This window comes from Thalia democratica, chromosome 4, assembly GCF_965202585.1.
Source record: "Thalia democratica chromosome 4, ktThaDemo2.hap1.1, whole genome shotgun sequence".
NCBI classification, from domain to species: domain Eukaryota; kingdom Metazoa; phylum Chordata; class Thaliacea; order Salpida; family Salpidae; genus Thalia; species Thalia democratica.
Genome location: NC_139168.1, coordinates 34,810,934 through 34,833,847, shown reverse-complemented (window position 1 = coordinate 34,833,847; position 22,914 = coordinate 34,810,934). Strand labels below are relative to the sequence as shown.

Sequence of the window (22,914 nt, the reverse complement as noted above, 5' to 3'; positions counted from 1 at the left end):
TTTAGTACAAGTTTTTTGAATATAAATTTGCAGAGCCAAACTTCTAGTAATTATTAACTGCTTAATTCTTATGAAAATATAATACTTCAGAGTGATTATAAGATTTTTTAGAATTTTGTTTTGGGTTTCTAGATTTTTTGCAGAACTTTTGATTACATTTGATGATTTTTAAGTTTTTTTTTTCTTTCTTTAAAAATATAATTAAAAATTTACATTATAAAGTTGGTTTAAATTTTAAACTTTTTTCATAGTGTTTTAAATACTTTATATTTGATTTAAGCTCAAGCTCTTAGTTTTTTATATAAAGTTCTTATAAGTCTTTGTGATAAGATTGTTTTAAAATTTTGCATTGATATAAAAAAAATAGTCTTATCACCAAACTTTAATTTACAACTTATTGTGAAGCTTTTGTAATTTCTTTAATAAACATCTGTTCATTTGAAGCATTTTATAATAATGTTTTTTAAGAAACAAGTATACTAGTTCAGAGCATTATATATATTAACAATTAATAAATTTAAATTGTATTAAAGTGATTTTTTTAATACATTTCATTTAATATTTTAGTCATTTATTAAAGTACAACGATGCTGAGAGCAACTTTTGACTAAATGTTACTGTTTTATCTCTTAAAAGACTGTACTTTATTATTTTGTATACTTTAAAGCCAAAATTTGTGGATGTTAGGTACTTTTCAGCTAAAATATACTTAAATAAGTGTTTGTAGAAAAGCTTACAGTTAGGCTCTAATTATATTATTACTCCTTACCAGAGCTCTACAACTGCTTATTATATTATGTTTTTGCATTAAATTATATTTTTATTTATACTACCACAATTATCCTAAAATATAAGCCGTCTGCAAAGACTTTTTACTTGGGTGGGTTGATGAGAAATATTTTGAGGAAAATTAGTCTGCAACTTTTATAAAAGAATGCCAATTGCCAACCACTAATTTCAAGTCTAAGGATTTAAAACATGTTTTTTAAATGAGATTAACATAGGTGCTTATACAAAACCAAAAACCATAAACTAAAAGTTCTGTTTTTAATTTAAAAATTACATTTAACTGATGGAATATTATATAAGGATTGCTGCTCTTTGAGGTAAAAAAAGAAACAAGTTTATTAGCTAAGTTAAAATCATTGTTATGCATTCAACACAAGTATTTTTAAGACAGTACACTGCAGATTGTGCACAGTGATGCGCAGATGAAAATCTTTAGGATAAATATGTTTAGATAAACACATAATTATCCTTTTTTATTTTTCAATATAATTTACATTGTTAATTTTCCATGAAACTATTAAGTATGCATACAGGGTTGCCACTGATTTTTGGCAAGTTTTCTCCAGGTTTTCAAAAGTACTTATTTTGGGTCTATTTTTAGTTAAACTTGATTTTAAGGTAGAAACTGTGTTAAATAGCTTAAAAACATTGAAAAGATATTGTAAAGCTACTTCAAATGTGTTTTTTAATAAAAAAAATTTTTTGACAAAATTTTTTTATCTATATCAAGGTTTCCCAAACAAAGCAGTATTGTAAGTAATCTTGTATAGTAAGCGGGGGACAACTTCAAAATTTTGGGCACAAAAAAGATCTTTGTGTATTCATTAGTAATTTTGAAATTTAGACTAGATATTCTAGAATTGCAGGTGAAGAGCAAAAAAAAGCTTATGTTTTTAAATACTAATTTTGAAACTTACACTAGATATTGTTAAGTTGCAGATAAACCAACAAAAAAAAGGTCTTAGGTGTTTTAGTTGTAATTTAAAACTTACACTAGATATTTATGAGTTGAGAACCTTTTAAGCGGCCAGACTTTGACTGGTCATATCTCAAAAATTAATTTGAACTTTTTTAAATAATAAAAAGCATCTTGAAGCTTAGAATAAACTCTACAAAATAATATCAACTTTTAAAAAACATGGCTTACCCCCAATTAACCATAACCGATAAATTAATACATATATAAAGAAAATAATAAATGATTGGGTGGATTTTGATAGTATACCAAATAAAAAGTTTAAAACTATTTTCAAAGCTGAAGGGCTTGATAGATTAAAGATTTATTACAGTAAATTTAATGATTATTGATATTTTAAACTTATTTGTTTTTTATATTAGGCCAAAAATCATGTAAAATAATAAAAGGGATATTTGTAAATTACCTAGAAATGTATTTATTTTTTAATGTATAACCACAATTCATAGAATAAAATATAAAATAGTGAAACATTAGCTTTAAAAAAAAACGATAAAAGTGTAAACCTTTAGAAGGAGAACTTTTGATAAAACAACTTAAACTTGTTACAATTTACATTATTGTTTTTTTATTATTTTGGTGTATTGACTTTATATTTTGACTTTAAACATTCATTATTAAAAAGTACCTTTCCTTCATTCGAATCAGGCTATTTTTTACAAGTATTTATTATAGTTTATTGAATGAGAAAAAAAAAAGGCTCTAAATAGTTTGGTCCCAAGACCTGGTGCACGAAGAACCTTTTGAGTTATCGAGTCGCTAGCCACGGATACCTTAGGACATTTGTATAAGGGCGATTTCGACAAAAATTTTCTTAAAATATTTTTTTTTGTTGTTTAATATTTACTAATTTAGTTGTCTCGTCTTTAATTTTTTAAACAAACATTCGAAATTTGAAAAATACATTTGCCTATCAAAGTTAATTTATAGATAGATACTATGAAATCGGAATTTCAACTTGTATATTTAAACTAGTGATGTACCGGACTCACTATCCGGGTCCGGGTCCGGCCGGATATTGCCATTTTTGTCTGATATCCGGATCCGGCCGGATTCTAATTTGAAAAAAAAAGTCCGGATCCGGTTCCGGCCGGACTCTAATTTGAAAAAAAAGTCCGGATCCGGGTCCGGCCGGATCCTAACAGAGATCCGGCCGGACCCGGACCTAGTTATTAAAAAAGAGCATACTGAAAAGTATTTTTTCAAAAACAAACCATGTGTAAACTAATAAGAGTCATTTTCGTCAGTTAAAATTAAACACCTACCGTGATTGGCTCATTTTGTACACGTGACTAATTTACATTTGTTTACATTTAAACTATGAAATAAACATTTCATGAAATGCAACTCTTTACATATGTTGTAAAATTGAAAACTTTGGAATGTATACTTGCATTATTTATTGTTTAAAGTTGAGCTCAGAGAATATTTAGAGTTAAAACGGTTAAATGTACGAGCCAATGAGAATCATATGACGAAATGTTTCAAACTAAATACTGATGCAGCGAAATATCAGAACATGACAGGCAGTTTATATGTAAGCAGTTAGATAGTTTGATGTGTAGCTTGAAGCAACAAAATATCTTGAACGTTTTTGTGAATGCTTATTGTAAGTAGTGTTTTGTTTTAAAAGTGAATATTTCAACAGGTGTTTAATTGTTTAAATATTTAAGCCAGGTTTATAGTTTAATAGTTTATTAAATTTTTTAAAGTTTCTTGTTTACTAAAAGTTTTATTTAATTTTTGGTTTTTTGTTTTAAGTCTTTTGATATAGATTTAAATAGCTTCCAGTTTTTAAAGTGTTACCAAAGTAATTAATAATTTTGTATATGCTAGTATTTCTTGTTGTGTTCTATATAAATGATTCATCACTCAAAACTGTCGTGTCTGATTATAGAAAGTAGTCTCATTTAGAATTTAGTATTTGTTAGATATTAATTAAATTAGGTAGGATTTAATTATGATGGGTAGTACTAATAAGTTAAGTGTACCACAGTCAGTCCACAACTTTACTACCAAATTGTCAACCTTTGCTACCTGTTCTACTGATTATTAGATTAAAGTAATTTTTTCAGTTTTTAAAAACCTTATACTGACTCAGGCTTGTTTATACTCACTCTAGTTGTTTAATTGATTTAAACAGTGGCAACCCTGCTAGTTTGAAAATGTTTGGGAATTTTAGAAAATCTTGGACTGCCTCAAGCTAGTTTAGTATTTTATAAAAACTCAGGCTAGTTTTCTTTTAGATTTTGAATGAGTTTGAGCTGATCCAGTTTTCAATATTTTGTGATTTTCTAGTTAGTTCTGTTCCAGAACTTGATTTCAGATTTTTAATTCTAAATAACACCTAAATTTGTAAACCTTGTGGCTAGCTGTTCTACTTATTATTAGATTAAAGTTCTTTTTTTTCAGTTTTTAAAAACCTCATTCTGACTCAGGCTAGTTTATTCTAGTGATGTACCAAACTCACTATCCGGGTCCGGGTCCGGCCGGATATTGCCATTTTTGTCTGAAATCCGGATCCGGCCGGATTCTAATTTAAAAAAAAAGTCCGGATCCGGTCCGGCCGGACTCTAATTTGAAAAAAAAGTCCGGGTCCGGTTCCGGCCGGATTCTAACTTGAAAAAAAAGTCCGGATCCGGTTCCGGCCGGATTCTAACTTGAAAAAAAAGTCCGGATCCGGTTCCGGCCGGATTCTAATTTTAAAAAAAAGTCCGGATCCGGGTCCGGCCGGACCCGAAATTGTGGGTCCGGTACATCACTAATTTAAACTACTTTTGTAGTTAATAAAAAAAGAACATTTAATAGAAAGTTTAAGCCTTGTATTTAAATTTGTAGCATTATGTTTTAAAAATGATTATATGTAGAAAAAAAGGTTGTAACTTGCTAAAAATAAGTACTCTTTTGCATTTAATAATACCTTTTTATGAATATTATTTAGAAAATTACTTTTTTACAAACTTAGATTTAAAAAAAGAAGTAGTTTTAAAGTTGTTTTTAGATAACTAACATGTTAATTTAGAGCCATAGTTGATAAATTCGAAATGTTTTTAATTCCTATATTAGTTACAAAAAAAAACATTTTATTCTGAACTGTCGTTTCTAATTAGGTAAGATTAATTTTAATCAACAACCTATTTTGTACTTAGTGATCATTGTTCCATTATCATAGAACTTTGTTAGGTTTAAGCGTTTTAGTATATTAATGTCGTAATCGTAACCCGTAACGTCCACCATTTTAATTATTTCAAGCAGCTAGATTGCAGCCATCTGTTAAAGCACTCAGTTATTCTATGTTAACGTGTTCGTTTTTAACTGAGATCATATTTATAACAAAAACAAAGTTAGCATATTTACATTAGTTTATTGAACGACTAAAAAAGCTCTCAAAATATTTGGTCCTGGTGCACAAAGAACCTTTTGGTTATCGAGTCGCACATTAATTGAATACCTTCTAACGTCTTGTCCAGGACTATAAATATTAGTAAGTGTTGCAAATGTTCTGTGTGTTTGTCAAGTATTAAAGAAAAATATAAACACGCTGTGTAGGCAATCTTTGTTCTTTTTCTTCTTAGAATTCAAGTGCGCAAGCAAAAACTCAATATCAAACTAGAAATGTACAATGCTTTAAATTTTTCTAAATTTCGTTTAGTTCTTCACTGTTCTTAGAAATATTATTGTAGTTTTTGTTTAAAATCTGAAATTAATATTTTTTATAATTTGAGTTTATTCATGCAAGTGAGTACTTGATTAACTTTATGTAATAGATTATATATAGTCAATTAAAATGTCTTCAAGTTCATACTATTTTGTATGAAATTAGCTAACATGGTTATGTAAACTTATTTTAATATTTTATGCAATAATCTGAATTCGTTTGAACCTGTAAAGTTGAATACTTAGAAACAGTTTTTCTCGTAAGTTTAGTGAACATCTAATACAAAACCATACACATAAGGGTTTTTAGAGTTTTCAGCTGGTAATTTTTTTTCACTTTTGGAATTATAGCAAAAACCCAATGTGCAAATTTTCACCTGATTTGAAGCAGCAAATATGGAAAACTTTCTTAATTGCACGAGCGTACAAAATTGCACGAAGGGACAAAATTGCACTAATAAGATAATTTTGCACGAGGAGATAAAATTGCACGAAGATACTTTTGCACGAAGACACTTTTGCACGAGCAGACAATTTTGCACGGGTTATTTATTTTTATATTATTTTTTTAAATTTTATTTTAAGTTTTTTTTACTATCACTGTTACCCCTTACCCTCGGTTGGTAAGTTATTTATATTTTATAATTTTGATATTTTGTTATTTTTTTTTTTACTATTACTCTTACCCCTAACCCTCCATCCGTAGCTTTTTTAAATTTTAATTAATTTTTTTCTATTGTAATTTTTTTAAATAGTTTATTTTAGTTATTTTTACTATCACTGAAACCCCTAACCCTCAATCAGTAATTTTTTATATTTAGTTTTGTTTTTTTGTTTATTTTTGTTCTATATTTTTTTACTCTCGTGCAAAATTGACCCTTGGTGCAGAATTATCTTCGTGCAATTTAAATCCCTGGTGAAATTTTTTGCCCTTGCACAAATTTGGCTTTGTGCAAACTTGTTCTCGTGCTTTTTTCTCCCTTTATGCAATTTAGAACAATTCAACCTTAGAAATTTTAGTTGAAATTTTTTACATGTTGCCAGTTATAACAAAATACATTGTGCACAATTTATAACTATTAAAAAAAAGTCTTATTAAGACAATTCTTGACTTTATGTAATTTTTATCAATTTACCTGAATTTTCAGTTATTTTTTGAAAAACAAGAAATGCCACCATAAAACTTTTAAATTGTGCACAATGAGTTTTTGCGATAATTGGCTACATGCAAAAAAAAATCAACTAAAATTTCTAAGGTTGAATTTTTATGTCCCAATTAGTTTGCATTGGGTTTGTTTTCAAAAATCTAAAAAAGCCTCTATATTTGCTACTTCGAATCAGCTGAAAATTTGCACATAGCATTTTTGAAATATATCACAAGGTGAAAAAAAATTCCAGCTGAAAATTTAAAGGTTGCTGATTTTGTAAGCACCTAAATTCAACATTCTATTTAATTATTAAGAAGAAAAATGGCTGTGAGGTATAAGTAGTATACACCAGAGGCAAAAAAAAATTAAGGATTTGAAAAAAAAACTAAAGATGACTAAGGGAAGTTTAAGGTCACTCAGAGCATTTTTTTGACTCAAAGAGTGGCAACCCTGACATTGCTTAGAACAATAAAACGATTGTACATTTGACATAAAGTTTGCAAAATTTAAACAGATTTTATAAAGAATTGTTTGTGTTGATATGGCCTATGTTTTAAAAAGCAAATATAGGTTTTCCTTTTAAGTTACACTTCAGATGGTGTGAAATTTTTACTACATTAAATTGAATTATAAAAAAATTATACTGGATTGTACATTTAACAACAGCCCTGAATAATTTTAAAAGTTTTTATAAAAAACAGGGTTGCCACTTAACCTTGAAATTGACAATTTAGTCAAAATAAACCCTAGAATTTAAATAATTTTTACATGTTCAGTACTAAAATTTTACTTGACTCAAAAAATCTATCATGTAAATAAATTTTTTTTGTCATCATTTAAAATTGTTTTATTGTAAAACATATTTAAAGTTAGATATAAAAAGATACTGTAAAGCTACTTTAAATGTGTTTTATAATTAGTAAAATTATAAACAATACAAATAACACTCGTTGTATATAATAGATTATTTGTATCTAATCTGAATTAAATTACTTTACATGTATAAATAGTCTAAAATTTAAGTTATTTTAGTAACTTTTTTTCAAAATTTAAGATTTTTTGTGCCTAAATTGTCAAATTCCAGGTATTTTGTCAACCCTATGACAAGATACTGTTATATTACATCAAGTGTTTAATTATAAATAAAATTATAAATGACAAGAAAAATATTTTTTATTATAAATTTTACGTATTTAATCAAAAATTTATATTTTCTTTTTTTCTTAATTCCAGGTTTTTTGATTTTTTTCAAAGTTTCTCAAATTTAAGGTTCTTCCAGTTTTTCTTGCCTTAATTATGAAATTCCAGGTTTTTCAGGATTCTAGGTTTTTAGCTACCCATGAGAAGCTTTTTAGACAGATAGTTATAAATTAGTTGAAAGAACTAATATATAAAAAAATAAATTTTTGCGAATTTGTTCAAGTTACGTACTGCTTTACTGTTTTAATATTATAAATGAGTTTCAAGTATTTTGGTTAGATTAGTAAGTTGGTTAAATCTTTTGAGTGATTATATTATTTTTATAACATTTATTTGCACAAAAAGTCTGAAGCCCATTTAAACATACAACAGAAAATAAAAATATTTATATAAAACAGTAATAAATTCAATAACTAAAAAAAAGAATCAAATGAAGGATTTTGTTAAGTTTTTTAATAAAAGTTACAAATTAAAAAAAACAATAAAATATAGGATTGTTTTTACAATAACTAAGACACATCACATATTTAAAATACTACCACGTAAAATGATAAAATACAAAAAAAAAAAGGCAGTAATAATATCTGAATATTGCAAAGTATGAATTAAAAAAAAAACATTTTTATAAGGATGCTGGCAATCTGTATTAACAATAAAAAAGTAAAAATATTTTCAAAGATTTTGATTTATGAATAAAACTTACAAACAATTTATTTTAATAAATTGAAAACAGCTTGGATTAGATTTACACATTTGTTCAAATCAAAAATTTTTGATTGAAAATATAAATTATATAAGTTATTAAAATTGTAGAAAGTTATATAAATTGTGTCATAGAAGATCTAATTAAAGAAGTATAATAAATTACGTACAAAAAATTAAATTTTACGTACATTAAACATTTGTACGTAAATATTTTACAAAAACCGAATAATAACTAATACGTAAATACATAACTGGTCACATGAACAATTCAAAGCAGTTTTTTCAAACAAAAATTAACGTTGCAATCACTTATCGGTCGACACGGCAATGTACTGAGCGATGACGGCCTTCAGCGCGTGGTTGGGTGTGAGCGTTTTGGTGGCCAGCTTCTTGTTGGTCATCGGTGAGCTGCACTGCACCTTGTTACGAGGCTGCCTCATCCAATCTTCGATGCAGCACCGTTCGTACGTGAACCCGTCTGTATTGATGCGTTTGTAAGGTAAAAAAGTTATATATTAGATAATTTAACTGATTTTAACATAAAAAATTATAAAAGATCTCTTTGTTACTAAAAAAATTTTAGTACTTGATTACAAAGCTACAAATTATATTTTATTCCAAAAAACACACGTATAAATTTTTGAAGTAGTATTTAATTTGTAAAAATTTATTTTTAAATATTTTATTTATCAAAACCAATACCTGATGCAATAACTGGGTCTTGCATTACTTCTTGCGAAATTGGACAGAAAAATTCAGTAGGAAAGTTGGATTCAACTGTAAAAATAGTCATATAAAAGAAAACAAAACTATTGAAAATGAACTTTGTATTTTATTAACATAAGTAAATAAATATATTATAAGTTAAACAAATTTTATTTCATAAACAAACTTTCAGTAAAGAAAAATAATATAAGTTTTTTAATTACACAGACTCAACAAAGTAGATTTATCTAAATTTTAATATAATTATTTAAAAACTACTTTAAAATTTAATATTCAACAATGTGTTTTATTATAATTTTTTTTAAAACAGATAATAGAAGTAGCATTTAAACCTGCTTTTTTATTTTTACGGGAGTGAGTTACTTTAACAAACGTATCATTTTCATCAGCTGCACTTTTCCATTTTGTTGCATTTGATACTTCTAAAATATTTTATAATTTATATACTATAAACTTATTCAAGCTTAAATTAAAGATACAAATTATACAATACAATATTGTTTTTAACAAACAGTTATAAATTTACACAAATCTAAACTTATAATTAAAATCTACTTAATTAATATTACTTTCAACATTAAATAAAAATATACTTATTAAACTTTCTATAAATTAGATGTGCAGAAGTTTGAAATTGTAACTTTTTTATGACTGTAAAAAAATACTTAAGAGTACTAAAATATCGACAATTTAAATACATACTCATTGACGTCGAAGGTAAAGATGCTGCTAAATCACTCATATGTATGTTTGGTGAATCTCCACATAATTGTTTGATAGCTCGTAAAATTTTGTTTCTGTGACCAAGAGGATCTGAAACATTTGTGTTTTTTGAAATATAATTTAATTAACGATATTAAATAAGTTTGCATAAATAGTAGTTTATTTTTTTTACTTGCAAAATGTGCCTGCCCTAAAGATAGTATAAAACGAAATTTCGCGTTTTTACTTCGTGAAACAGGCCTATTTATTTTGGGAGATCATCGCGTTGTGATGTCATAATTTAGACGAAACAATCTCGTACTCTCCCGATATTATTAATTTCAAATTAAACAATAACAAACAAGGCAGATCTACTTGAAAATTTACCTTAAACATTTTAGAAAACTTACTGATTTTCAAGTCGTTTTTGAGCGAGTCGGAATCGAGCGAGGAAAGCTCAGCTCCGTCGATTTCGTTTTCCTTGAAAACTGCTTCGTACTGGCCGAGATGCAACTCATTATTAAGCCAATCACAAACCTCGTCACATGACCAGTTTTGATGCTTCGTTGATTTCGCTTCAATGCTACCAGGTGGCTGAACTTCTTCTGATACTTCATGAGTGGTACTGGCCGACTAAAAAAAGACGAATTGATTATAAAATTAACGTTTTTTGAAATTAAAAAAAAATCTTACTGAACAAACCACAAACTTTAAAAACAACCATTACATTAAAATATGTCTCACCATTAATAAGTTCTTTAAAAAAGAATTTAAAACTACTGTTTTTAATAAACAGTTTTTGGAACTTAGATACCATACTTAACTTTAGCCAAGGAGTGGCAACCATAAAACAAAAGTATTTTTAATTAGTAAAAAACTAAAAAAAATAAACTTTTTAAAACATTAAACCACTTCTTTAGATGTTTTATAAGTTATATAATGTGCCTGCCCTAAAGATAGTATAAAACGAAATTTCGCGTTTTTACTTCGTGAAACAGGCCTATTTATTTTGGGAGATCATCGCGTTGTGATGTCATAACTTAGACAAAACAATCTCGTACTCTCCCGATAACTTGACAAAAAATAAGAACCTTTAATTGATAAAAAACCAACGTAAAACCTTCTTTAAATTTTATAGATTGTAATTGATAACTATTTTATAAACTTTACTTTTTTAGTTGTATTTTAAAACTTCTGAGTGTACTTCGATCAAACTAAACAACTGTTTTATCAGAACAAATTTAATAAAAACCTGTAGAACTTCATTGTTTGTAGAGGATGTTGAATTGTTAGTTTGTGCAGCATCAACTACGAAAATTTTATGGTTTAAAATTAATCTAAAAATCTTGGTAGGACTAAACTTAAAAGTCATATTGAAATGTAAAGTGTAAATAAGATTACAACACTTACATTGAGTACACAAATTTTGAATGAAAAAGACTAATTACTAACAATTATCAGCTGCAATCAAAGAAGTTTCATCTACAGAAGGTGAAATCTTCCACACCAGTGTTGATTTGTCGTAAGAAGTTGTTGCCACCAAACTGTCGTCTTGTGAAAAGGCGCACGAAGTGACGATTGATTTGTGGCCTTGCAGTTTCAACACCTCTTCTCCAGTTTCCTGATTAAAAATTGTTTGTTGTTCATCAAATTTCTCAGTAAAAGTTTCCAGCGAAAAATATTATTATGGTTGTAACCATGTTTTAAAGAATGTTTAAATTTAGGTTTTATAAAAGGTTAAATTTTAATAGTGCTGTTAAAGTGAGATAATTTGAAAAAAAAACATCTGAGTCCTTTTAGGCTGCAATAATTATTTTAGTGCTGTATTTTTAGAGAGTGTAAACATAACGATTAAAATTAGACACACTAACATGGTCCCAAATGATGGCGGACTTATCAAGTGATGAAGTTGCCAGCATTTTTCCGTCATTTGAAAATACACAACAGCTGACTGGCGACGAGTGACCTTTCAAAACACTGACCACTTGCAATGACTTACCTGTAATTAATGGTTATTGAACATATAAAACACGGCCTAAAACATACTCAGAAATATTAGTTTTGATCACAATTAAATTAAAACTTTTTAACATAATAAATAAAACCAACTTGAAGGTATTAACAGCCACAGTTTTGTTTTAGCATCGAATCCACAAGAAGCAAGTAAAAACTGTTCTTTTGCTGAAAAAGTTTAATGTTTTAAAATACTTTTAAATACATTTATCATTAAAAATTGTTACGAAATTTCAAATGAAACGTATTGCTATAACTTTTTTTTTTTCTAAATAAAATTTTAATCTTAAAATATAAATATTCATAAGATAGTTTAGCACAACGTAAGAAGCTTTTGTTCTATTTTTACTAAGTTGCTTATTTACATTAAAAAAATCGTTATAACAAATTTTCAATTTTTTTTCTCTATTAAGGGCATAGGAGGGTAAATTAAATAATAACCTAAAAATTTGAGGTCTATAGCCCAAAAAATGAAGGAGAAGATAGACTTTTAGTGAGTTTTTAAATTTCCGAGAAAATTCACCTTGAAAAATTTGCGGTCCACACATTTGTATTATAACTTTTTATAAAAACGTATATAACTAAAAACTAATTTAAATTTTTATAATCTATAATAACTAAATTGTACTTTATAATTAAAGCTTTCATTTAAAAGTCTATATTACTTTTTGTAAAAAAAACTGTTGGACTTCCTTTCCCTATACCCTTAAACTAACAAACATTTTTGTGTGTTAACATTTTAACACACTTCAACAGAGCTATGAAAATTCAAGAGATACTTCTTTTGATATCATATCTCCGTTGAAGTGTAACTTGTTTATACACTGAAACATATGTTAGTTTATAAAAAAAATACTGTGAAAATCTGTTATTATACATTCCGGTGAGCTTGCTTTGCTAGGATATCTATTAGCAAACGATTAACTTTAAATTTTGAGTATTTGAAAAAAATCTTAACATTCTCAGTTTTTTATCAATTATTTCCATTAAGTTTTGTAAAACTTCAATACAAGCTAACATCTAACTACTTTCATGATAACTTGGATGGAATTCAAGCCACGATACACCGCAACCTGCGTCTCCTTCGTCGTGAGCTTCAATTGATAACAAATTCTGTCGAAATATCATTAACTAAAAACAGTTCACTTAAAATTTATTAAAACTTATCATTAAAAAAACTTAGCATTATGAAATTATTATATGTTTTGGTTTTAAGGAAACAAATAAAGAGATCTTAACTACTGGAGGAGAAATAATAAATTTATTCTTTCAAGAATTATGAAATTATGATTAGTTTTTTTATTCAAGTTACAAAATATGCTGTATCTTAATCCAGGTGGCAACTAGTTTTTTAGTATTTTTTCCAGGTTTTCTGAATTTCTTCCAGGTCTTTAAAAGTACACATTTTTTGGTCTGTTTTTACTTTAAAGTGAAGTTTAAGTTAAAAAATTGTCTTAAATAGTCCATGGTTGCCACTGATCAAGCTGAGAAAAAATTCCTGACTTTTCCTGACTTTTTACCAAAATTTTCCTGACTTTTCTTAATCAAACTTTTAATTTAAACTTATTCTAAAATACATAATCTAAAACTTGAAACTATATAAAGCTTTCAATATAATTTTAATACAGGTTAAAACAACAGTTTTTTGCTGAATTCTATCATCAAACTTCCAATACATCACTTAAACCATCTGCGTATGATTGATGTTTGTAATAAACAGCTCTATCAGCAAAATACTTGTATTGTTACCTTATAAACACAGCTTGTCTGAAAAAAGACACAATCTTTTAGAATTTCCTAATATAAATGTATCTAGATAAACAAACAACATATAAGGAACTTTTGCAATTAAAACCTTGAATTAATAACGAACTTTCACAACTAAAATCTTAAAACAATAACAAATTTTTACAGTTGAAACCTTAAAACAATAAAGAACACAATTTTTTAGAATTTCCTAGCATAAATGTATCTAAATAAACGAAACAACATATAAGGAACTTTTACAATTAAAATCTTAAACCAATAAGGAACTTTTACAACTCAAACCTTAAAACAATAACGAACTTTTACAGTTAAAACATTAAAACAATAAAGAACTTAATCAAATACTGTTTTTTTAAATGTATGTACTAAAATTTATTTTCTCTGTTTTTTATTAGCACTTCAACTTCTTCATCTAATGAAGATATGGTTTCCTTCATCTAAACTGCATTCCGCTTCATTTTCTTGGCAGTTAAAATTATTTGCCTCATTTTATTTAAATCACTCTCATCTCTGCCCCTACACTTGTTGAAGAGAATCTTTTCTCTAAATCAAGCCACAACTTGTGGGCTTCATTTCTTTTCTTTTGGCACTCATTTATTTTTACTTTCATTCATAAAATATTTCCTCTTATCATTTAGTATAAAATTTGTAACAAATAATTATACTATTATTTACTTTAAAAACTTAAGTTATTCTACAAAAAATAAAAATAATAATTAAACTTAATCTTGGCATATACCTCTCTTATAACTTATTTTATAAAATTAAACAACTTTGAAAAAATTATGAAGAGGTAAAGTATACACATTGACTTGTTACACAAAATACTAAACTAACTGCTTAGTTATAAAGAACTCAACTATTTACTTAAACAAAAAACACTTTGATTCTAAAATTATGCTAGATAAAATTTTGTGTATATATCACAGTTTCACTATGGAAGTGTCCTTGCTACAGATCATCAATACTAAAAAGCTTACAAAATCTGCTTGTTCAAGTAGGGTACTTGTTCAATATGTAAACAGAAAATTTTTGCAGTTTTGTAAAGAATATTTTACTAATTTATACCAGATGAAGGTATTGGAAATAAAATTAAATATTTTCGTAAATTTCTAGGAAAATTTTGGAATTTTTTTCTGACTTTAAAAGACTTTTAATTCATTTTTACCATTTGAAGGCTTTGGAAAACAAGGAACTTTGTAAATTTAAACTGACAAAATCTGACTTTTTTTTTAATTTTATCAAATTTCCTGACTTTTACTGACTTTTTTTCAAAACCCCCCATTTTTTCCTGACTTTTGTCTTTTTTCTTAATTTTTCCCGACTTTTCCTGATTTCCTGACCGAGTGGCAACCCTGTATAACAATGTTGATAAGATACTGTAAAGCTATTTTAAATTTGTTAATAAAAAAAAACTAGTGATGACAATATTTTTTGTCTATTTGATAGATTTTTCGTTTCAAATTAAATCTTACTACTTAACATGCAAAAATAATTTAAAATTTCAAGTATTTTATCTTTGTCCAAAATTATAATTTTACCAGGTTCTTCAAAAATTCTTAATTTCTAGGTTTTTACAGGTGTTTTTTAGCTTAAATTGTCAAATTTCAGGACTACAGGCTTATTGATCACCTTGTTAATAAGTTGATTTTCAATAGGTGAAGTTTTAACATTAAAGTTTGAGCACTTAAACTTTTTTGTTGATTAATTTGTTAAACTTTAAACTTATATTGTGACCATTTCAAAATATATATAGTCAAAATGTTTAACTAAGTAATCTTTGAACTATTTACAGTAACCTCTCGGATCTTTACGCACTCGTGACGTTACGCACTCTCGTTTAGTTACGCATTTCAGAATTCTATAAAATTCAGAAAATAAAAATTTTCATATTTTTTAATATTGCACAAGTTAGGTTTAATGTATATTTTTAAATTAAAATATGTTTTTGAATGCTAACACACCTCTTTATATCTTTAGACTTTGTAAATTTATGTTCCTTGACTAATTGAAAAACATTTAGTTATACCTCAGTATATCAGAAATTTTGTTAACAATAAGAGATTAAATCAAAATTCTGAAATAAACATGACAGTGTTTAATAATAAAAGTATAATGAAATAATGAGTTTAAAACACAAAGAAATAATACAGCAGTCTTGCCCTATATATTAATAAACACCATTTTATAATTGTAAAAAAATGCTTAATTATAATTTGAATTTGCTAAGTAGAAAAGAATATAAATGTCACATATAAATAAAGATAAAGATAATTTCTACTTATTATTAAAATAGTAAAATTATTTCTACTCGTATTATTATTTTATAGAAATTCAAATCCTTTTTTTTATTATATGTATAGTTTTATCTGTTGTTTTCATATTTATAAATTAAGTAAACAAATAGTTAAAAGTGGGAAAGTGCCCAGTCTGCTCTTAACTAGAAGCAATATTAAAAAACAGCCATTATAGTGAGTATATTTAGTACCTCTTGTTTCTTTACGATCTCTCATATCTTTACGCACTTTTTCTGTGGACACAATGTGCGTAAATAAGCGAGAGGTTACTGTATCTTGTAAACTGTGCATTGATTTTTTTACAACTTGATCTTGTTTTGTAGAACATTAACTAAGCTACAAGAAGCATTTTAAAGCTTTTTAATATTCTAACTAAGTTTTAAGATATAGCTGGTTATGTCAGACTTTACAATAGGTACCTTGTGGAAGGAGGAAATTAAAAACACAAATAAATCAAAACAACTAAAAATTAATGATCTATCAGGTCTAGGATTTGGATCTTGCGGACCTTAACTTAAAAAAAGATCTGGACCTGCCCAGATTCTAACTTCGTAGATCTACTAAAAACATATATTTTTTTACATTTTCTGAGATAAAAACCTCAAATATTTAGATAACTTTTCTTACAATATTTTAGAAAAGTCTGTAGTAATAGTTTTTTAGTTAAAAAAATAGTTTTAAGTTTAAATTATTTTTTACAACAGATTTCTTTACCAATTACAAAGTGCAATTCCTGAAAATTTTAGGTATTTATCTCAAAAAGCGTAGGATATAGAATTATAGTGTTTATTTACTTTTTTGCTGTTCTCCCCCATAAGGAACCTAACATATTTTCCAACTCTAAAGCCGTATATATCTCAAAAATAAGGTTGAATATCAAAGGGCTGTAAAAAGCAAATTGTAGCTAGTTAAAACTCCACAAAATAAAAAAATGTTGTAAAAAAGTAATTAAACTCCCTATGCCCCTGGTAACAAAATCAAAAAACAGACATTTCCAAAGCTCATTAAGTAAATCTAAAAATGCAAAATATGCTTATATATAAAAAAATTTATGCCATCTACTAAACTTAAAAATAGTGTATATCTGAAAAAGGTAAAAACAAAATTTAAAATATTTGTAAAGGCAAACACAAGTTAAAAACCACTAAAAACTTTTTTTTTTGAGATTAATTAAAATACAAAAAAAAAAAAGTAAATAAGTTTTAAACATAAAATTTGCATAGTAAAAAACTAACAGTCATTGTATTTGAGTTCCAAACTCTAATGTCACCAAGAGCTGACCCAGTTGCCAAGTACTTACCTTGCCTTGGTGTAAAACTTGCAGCATACACATAACCATCGCCATGACCAGATATCTGCCTGTTTGTTTATTAACTCAATTCAAACTACTCAATTTAAAAAAATATCTAAAAAATTTCATCTAACCAAAGCATTTTTTGCACCATTTAAACTTAGTAGTTAAATAACTACTATACTAATGAGTTAAAGCTTTGAATGAAAGATTAAGTTACTGGATTACTACTATTTAAGACAAAAAGTCCAGCCAGAGTTACATCAGGCTAGACTTTGCTGATTTGACAATATAACTTTTAAAAATAAGCTGAAAACTTTAATAAATTAAAAAAGGTTAGATATATAAATATCAAATTAACAACATAAGGACTTAAAAAAACACAATATTTAAGAAGAGTAAAATTTTCAAGTCCACAAAAACTAGCCTAAAATTTAGGAAAAACCTTAAAACTATCCTGAGTTTTGCAAAACCAAAATCAAACTAGTCTGAGTTTGTCAAAAAAGTCTCAGTTAATCTCAGATAGTCTAAGTTTTTTTAAATTTCAAACTAGCCTAAGTTATCCTGAGTAACTTAGTGTGTGACAATCCTGAAATAAATAAAAAAAATAAACTTCTAAAACAGTATAACTAGAAACAAAATATCATTTTTTATATGTGTCTGGAAAACAACACACAATATTTTGTACAAACATGTTTTGTCAATGAAAAGTGGCAGTACCTTAAGATCAAGAATTTATTTATTAAATGTGGTGAGAAAATATTTTCTTACCTTAACAAACACTTGGCTGTTATGCTCCACAATGCTATTGATCCATCTGAGGCTCCACTAACAAACTGTGTTGAATCAGGTGAAAAAACAGCTACTTGCACTGTGTTTACATCACTGTGGGAAAACACGTGGACAACCTTTAAAACCAAGTTGTTACATTTAATTCCTCAACTAAACTTTTTTAAATAGAAAAAAAATGTTCTAGTAGCATAGAATATAAAATAAATAATTAAATTAAAATTTTCATTTAAACAACCAGCACAATTAACAGAGTTGCAACTAATTTATGGCTAATTTTCTCCAGGATTTCTAAATTTCTTCCAGGTTTTCGAAAGTACACATTTTAGGGTCTATTTTTAGTTTAAAATTAGGTTTAAGGTAAAAAAAACTGTGATAGTTAAATAGTATAAAAATATTGAAAATATAATGTAAGCTATTTTAAATGCGTTTTTAATAATTTAAATTTTGATGGTGACAAAATTTTGTATCTATATGATAGTTTTTTTGTGTCATATCAAAGTTTCATGACACATGTAAAAATTGTTTAAAATATCAGGTTTATAGTGATTTTTGTTCAAAATTTCACCAATCCAGGTATTTTTAGCCTAAATTGTCAAACTCAAGGTTTTTCTGTGATTCCAGGTTAAATAATTTTTGTTTTATAAAGAAATACTATAGTGACATAAATAAATCAAGTTAAAATTTTTAGTACTTAGTGTTGCATAAGGTATTTTTAGATTTAAAAGCAGTATTATTTTAAACTATTAAAATCAAGATATCAATTTTTTTCAAATACATTTGTGTTATAAGGTATGGATTGTGGTACACTTAACTTATTAGTACTACCCATCATAATTAAGGGCATAGGGGGGGGGGGGGGGGGGTAAACACCCTTTTTTGGTTTTTGATCTTATTTTATATAGTTTTTACTAAGCTACAAGATGCTTTTTACAGATTTAAAAAATTCAAAATAATTTTTGAGATATAGCCGGTCAAAGTCGGAGGCAACAATAGGATCCTTATGGGAGGCGCAAACTAAAACAGCAAATAACTAGAAATTACTAAAAATCTATCTCCTCCTAGGTTTTTTGAGATAACTACCTCAAATTTTCAGGAAATGTTCCTTGCAGTATTTAGGAAATTCTGTCGGAACAGAATGCAAAAAAATAAAAAAATAAAAATTTTATAACAAAAAAACAAAAAAAAATCTGTTTTTTTTGTTTATTTTTAATATAATTTTATTTATTATTTTTTTTTTTAATTCCTTCCGACAGAATTTTCTAAATATATCAAGGAACATTTCCTGAAAGTTTAAAGTAGTTATCTCAAAAAATGTAGGAGAAGATAGATTTTTAGTGAAATAGTCTATTTTTGCCGTTTTAGTTTACGCCTCCCATAAGGATATATAAAAGAACCACAAAACAATACTACAAAATCTCTATTTTAAAAATATAAATTACTTTAAAAACCTTTCAAAATCACTTGGTAAAAGTGCAAACTTAATAATAAATTAAGCTTAGTGCAGTATAATACAAACAATTTAAGAACTTTTAACTAAATAAATCTATTTCAATTGACTTAAAACAATTAACTAAAGCTTAAATAAAAACTTTTAGTGAGCAATAAACTATAAAAGGCTTAACAAACTTTAAAATACAATTTAAATATATACTCTATATTTAAACAATATCTACAACAAACATACAAAAATAAGATCTAGATTAGAACTCTTTCAGTAGATCTTTCAAACAGCTGAGAAAAACACAACTAATTGCACAAGTCAATGTCTTTGTCAGTATACTTGATTTAAAAATATAAGTAGTTAAATGTAGTATTATTTTATACATTTCTTAAAGTACATTCTCTTAAGTTAAAAATGTGATTAAAGGTTTTAATAAAATTCAAAGTAATTTATAAAGCATAAACGTTTTATATTGTACATGTTTTTTTATATGTTAGTGTTTGCAATTGTTCTTTATATAAAGTATGTTCATTGCTATCATGCCTAGTTTTATATAAAGTAGCCCTAAGTATTATTTAATAAAAGTATTAGAATAGTTTAGGTTTAATTTAACTATGGTTTTTAGTGTGGTTGTACATTACATTAGAACCTTAGATTGCGTCCTTCAGGTAAAGAATCACCAGTCTTTTAGGTAATAGTTAAATAAGACCAAGACAGTATTTTACCCAAATAAATTCTACTAGTATTTAACCTTTTATTTTTAAGGCAGTATTTACTACACTTTTATCTCACATTCTTATATTTTGTTATTTTTATTATTTAGTGCATTTTATTTATCAGTAGATTTAGAGAAATTTTACAATAAAGCTTGCATTTTATTTTTAAAAAGCAATACTCACAATTACTATCTGCTCTTTTAAAAGCCCTTTAGGTTTAACCATAACAAGAAAGACATAGGGGCTTTAAAACCATCAGGCAATAAGGGGCCATATTGAAACAAAATACCACAGGGAGATTAAAATGTAAACCACAAAAAGTATTGACACAATTTAAGTTTTTAAGTCACAAAAAGTAGGTGACAATATTTTAGTTAAAGTAAACCACAAAGGTACAAAGACACAATTTAAGTCCTTAAGTCACAGGAAATAGGTGACAAAGTTTAAGTCAAATAAGTCACAAAGCATATTGTCCCAGTTTTAGTCCACAAAGTCACATAAGATTTGACAAAATTTGGTCAAGAAAGTCAAAATAGAACTGACAAAATTTAGTCCACAAACTCACAGTAAAACTGACAAAGTACCACTATAAATAAGTCATAAAAAAGTAGTGACCAATTTTAAGTCACAGTGAGTCATATTAAATTTATGTACATTTGAAGAAGATTGCTTGAAAAATGAAGGAGGAGATAGATTTTAGTGAATTTTTAAATTTCCAAGAAAATTGACCCCAAAAAATTTGGGGTCCATACATTTGTATCGGAAACTTTGTATAAAAATTACATTATCTCAAAAGTTAAATGATATATTTGAATTCTATAAAAACAGGCTTGTAGTTTGTATTTAAAGCTTTTATATAAAAGCCAAAATTAATTTTTGTAAAAAAAATGTTGGACTCCCCCCCCCCCTATGGCTTTAAATAGTATAACAACATTGAGAAGATACTTAAAGCTACTTTAAATGCGTTTTTTATAAACAAAAAATTATCTAACAATGCTTTTTTACCTATTAGATAGATTTTTGTATCTAATTGAAACTTCGTCATATTAGATGTAAAAGTAATTTAAAATTTTAGGTTTTTCCAGGTTTTTTAAAGATTCATGTTCAAAATTCTTAAATTTTTTTCAAAATTTCTAAAATTTTAGGTTTTCAAGGTATTTTTTGCCTGAATCGTCAATTTCTAGGTTTTTCTAGGATTCCAGGTTTTTTAGCTACTCATAAATATCAAAAACTATTTTCAAAACGTCAAAACTTTAATTTATGTATAAAAAAATTAAAACTTCTATGCTGTATTAAAGAAAAAAAAATTTAAATCATCATTACAACTGAAGCAAATTACATTAGTTTCAAAAAATAAACACATAAAATGTTCAACTTTTTTCAAATTAAAATCAAAACTAACCTCACAACTTATCCTATCTAGTTTTAAAACATGAGAGCTGCCTTCAGTATCAGAGGTTACTAAAAGATCTCCAGTTTTGTTAAACCTTATGTTGTTTACACCATACTTAAAAAATTTTATGGGTGAATAACTAACTTCAGTAAAATCATCCAAACTATATACTTGAAGACTCTTGTCTCCTAAAAAAATTTAACAAATTCAACAAAAACTAAATTTGTAAACTGTAATATTTGTATTTATCACAAATGTTTGAGTTTTATTAAACTTTTGTTTGATCCTATGTGTTGGTATATTAAATATTTATTTTTTTATTTTTTAGAAAACTAAGTTTTAAAAAGAGTAGTTAATGGTGAAACAAAGAGTTGCTTGTGATAATAATTTTGATTTGTTTTATACCAGTACAAAATAAATTCATTGAAACTTTACCTGAGCAAGTTGCAAAAATTGATGGTGAAAATGAGCAACAATTGACTTCTCTGCTATGATCTTTTAATTTGCAATATGATACCATCTGTGCCTTTTATAATGAGGCTACTACTGCAAGTAACAAACTAATTTTACAAATTATTTAAACAAGTAAATTTAAGTGAAGTTTTTCTTCCTCCCTTTGTAGAGAGAAGAATTCTAAAACTATGTGTTTTTTACAAGTATCAAAAAACTGAGAAATTTTTTGATAACAGAGAAAGCTTATGAAAAGTTTACACTTTGAGTAAGTAAAAATAAGGAGCTAAATTCGTTTTCACATTAAACTTTTCATTAAACCTGTAGTTTTTGAAAGAAAGGAACGTGTAAACTTATAATATAAAATTTTTTTTTTTCAATGGTTCTCAAAAATAATCGTGCTTTAAATAACGAATCAGTCACTGTCAGGTGTCGAATATTTTTGTATTTAACTTATTAGAAACTTTATAATCTAAGGCTTAGATAAAAAATAAACTAATATATTATAAAAAGTCCTGAAAACTTAACAGCTGTTAATTCTTACCTATAACTTCTTAGCTATTAATCTTACATTAAATTTTAATATCATTTAATAAAAATCCATTTATATCCAATCAGTTTCTATCCAGTTGATTTTTATTTGAGTTCAAATTTTACTTATTGCTCTGCTAGAATTGCAATAATAAAGAGTTCTGATTTCTGGCAACAATTAGTCGTTTCCCATATTCATTAGTTCTAATTTTATTAATTCCTAGCAAATTTTTGTTGTTCTAAAATAATATTAAAGCTTATAAAAACTCAATACTTTGAAAGTGAAATAATTTATAAATTTGATTTATATATAAATTAAT

General features: G+C 26.4%; 1 protein-coding gene across 2 annotated transcripts; it reads right to left on the bottom strand.

Moving 5' to 3' along the window:
* Nucleotides 1-8,408: 8,408 nt before the first annotated feature.
* Nucleotides 8,409-22,257, bottom strand: LOC145833960 (WD repeat, SAM and U-box domain-containing protein 1-like). 2 transcript variants are annotated; one of them, XM_082941244.1, is made up of 14 exons: nt 22,049-22,257; nt 21,623-21,801; nt 18,043-18,179; nt 17,216-17,339; nt 12,942-13,029; nt 12,013-12,084; nt 11,775-11,902; nt 11,356-11,524; nt 11,156-11,211; nt 10,314-10,536; nt 9,904-10,014; nt 9,534-9,623; nt 9,178-9,252; nt 8,409-8,953 (listed from the first exon to the last, which is right to left on the bottom strand). In XM_082941244.1, exons 1-14 carry the CDS (start codon nt 22,131-22,133, stop codon nt 8,781-8,783), a joined length of 1,710 nt encoding a protein of 569 aa, XP_082797370.1. In that variant the 5' UTR covers nt 22,134-22,257; the 3' UTR covers nt 8,409-8,780. The 2 variants fall into 2 exon arrangements, with proteins under 2 accessions (XP_082797370.1, XP_082797371.1); XM_082941245.1 differs by having other exon boundaries at nt 12,945-13,029.
* Between the last annotated feature and the right edge of the window lie 657 nt (nt 22,258-22,914).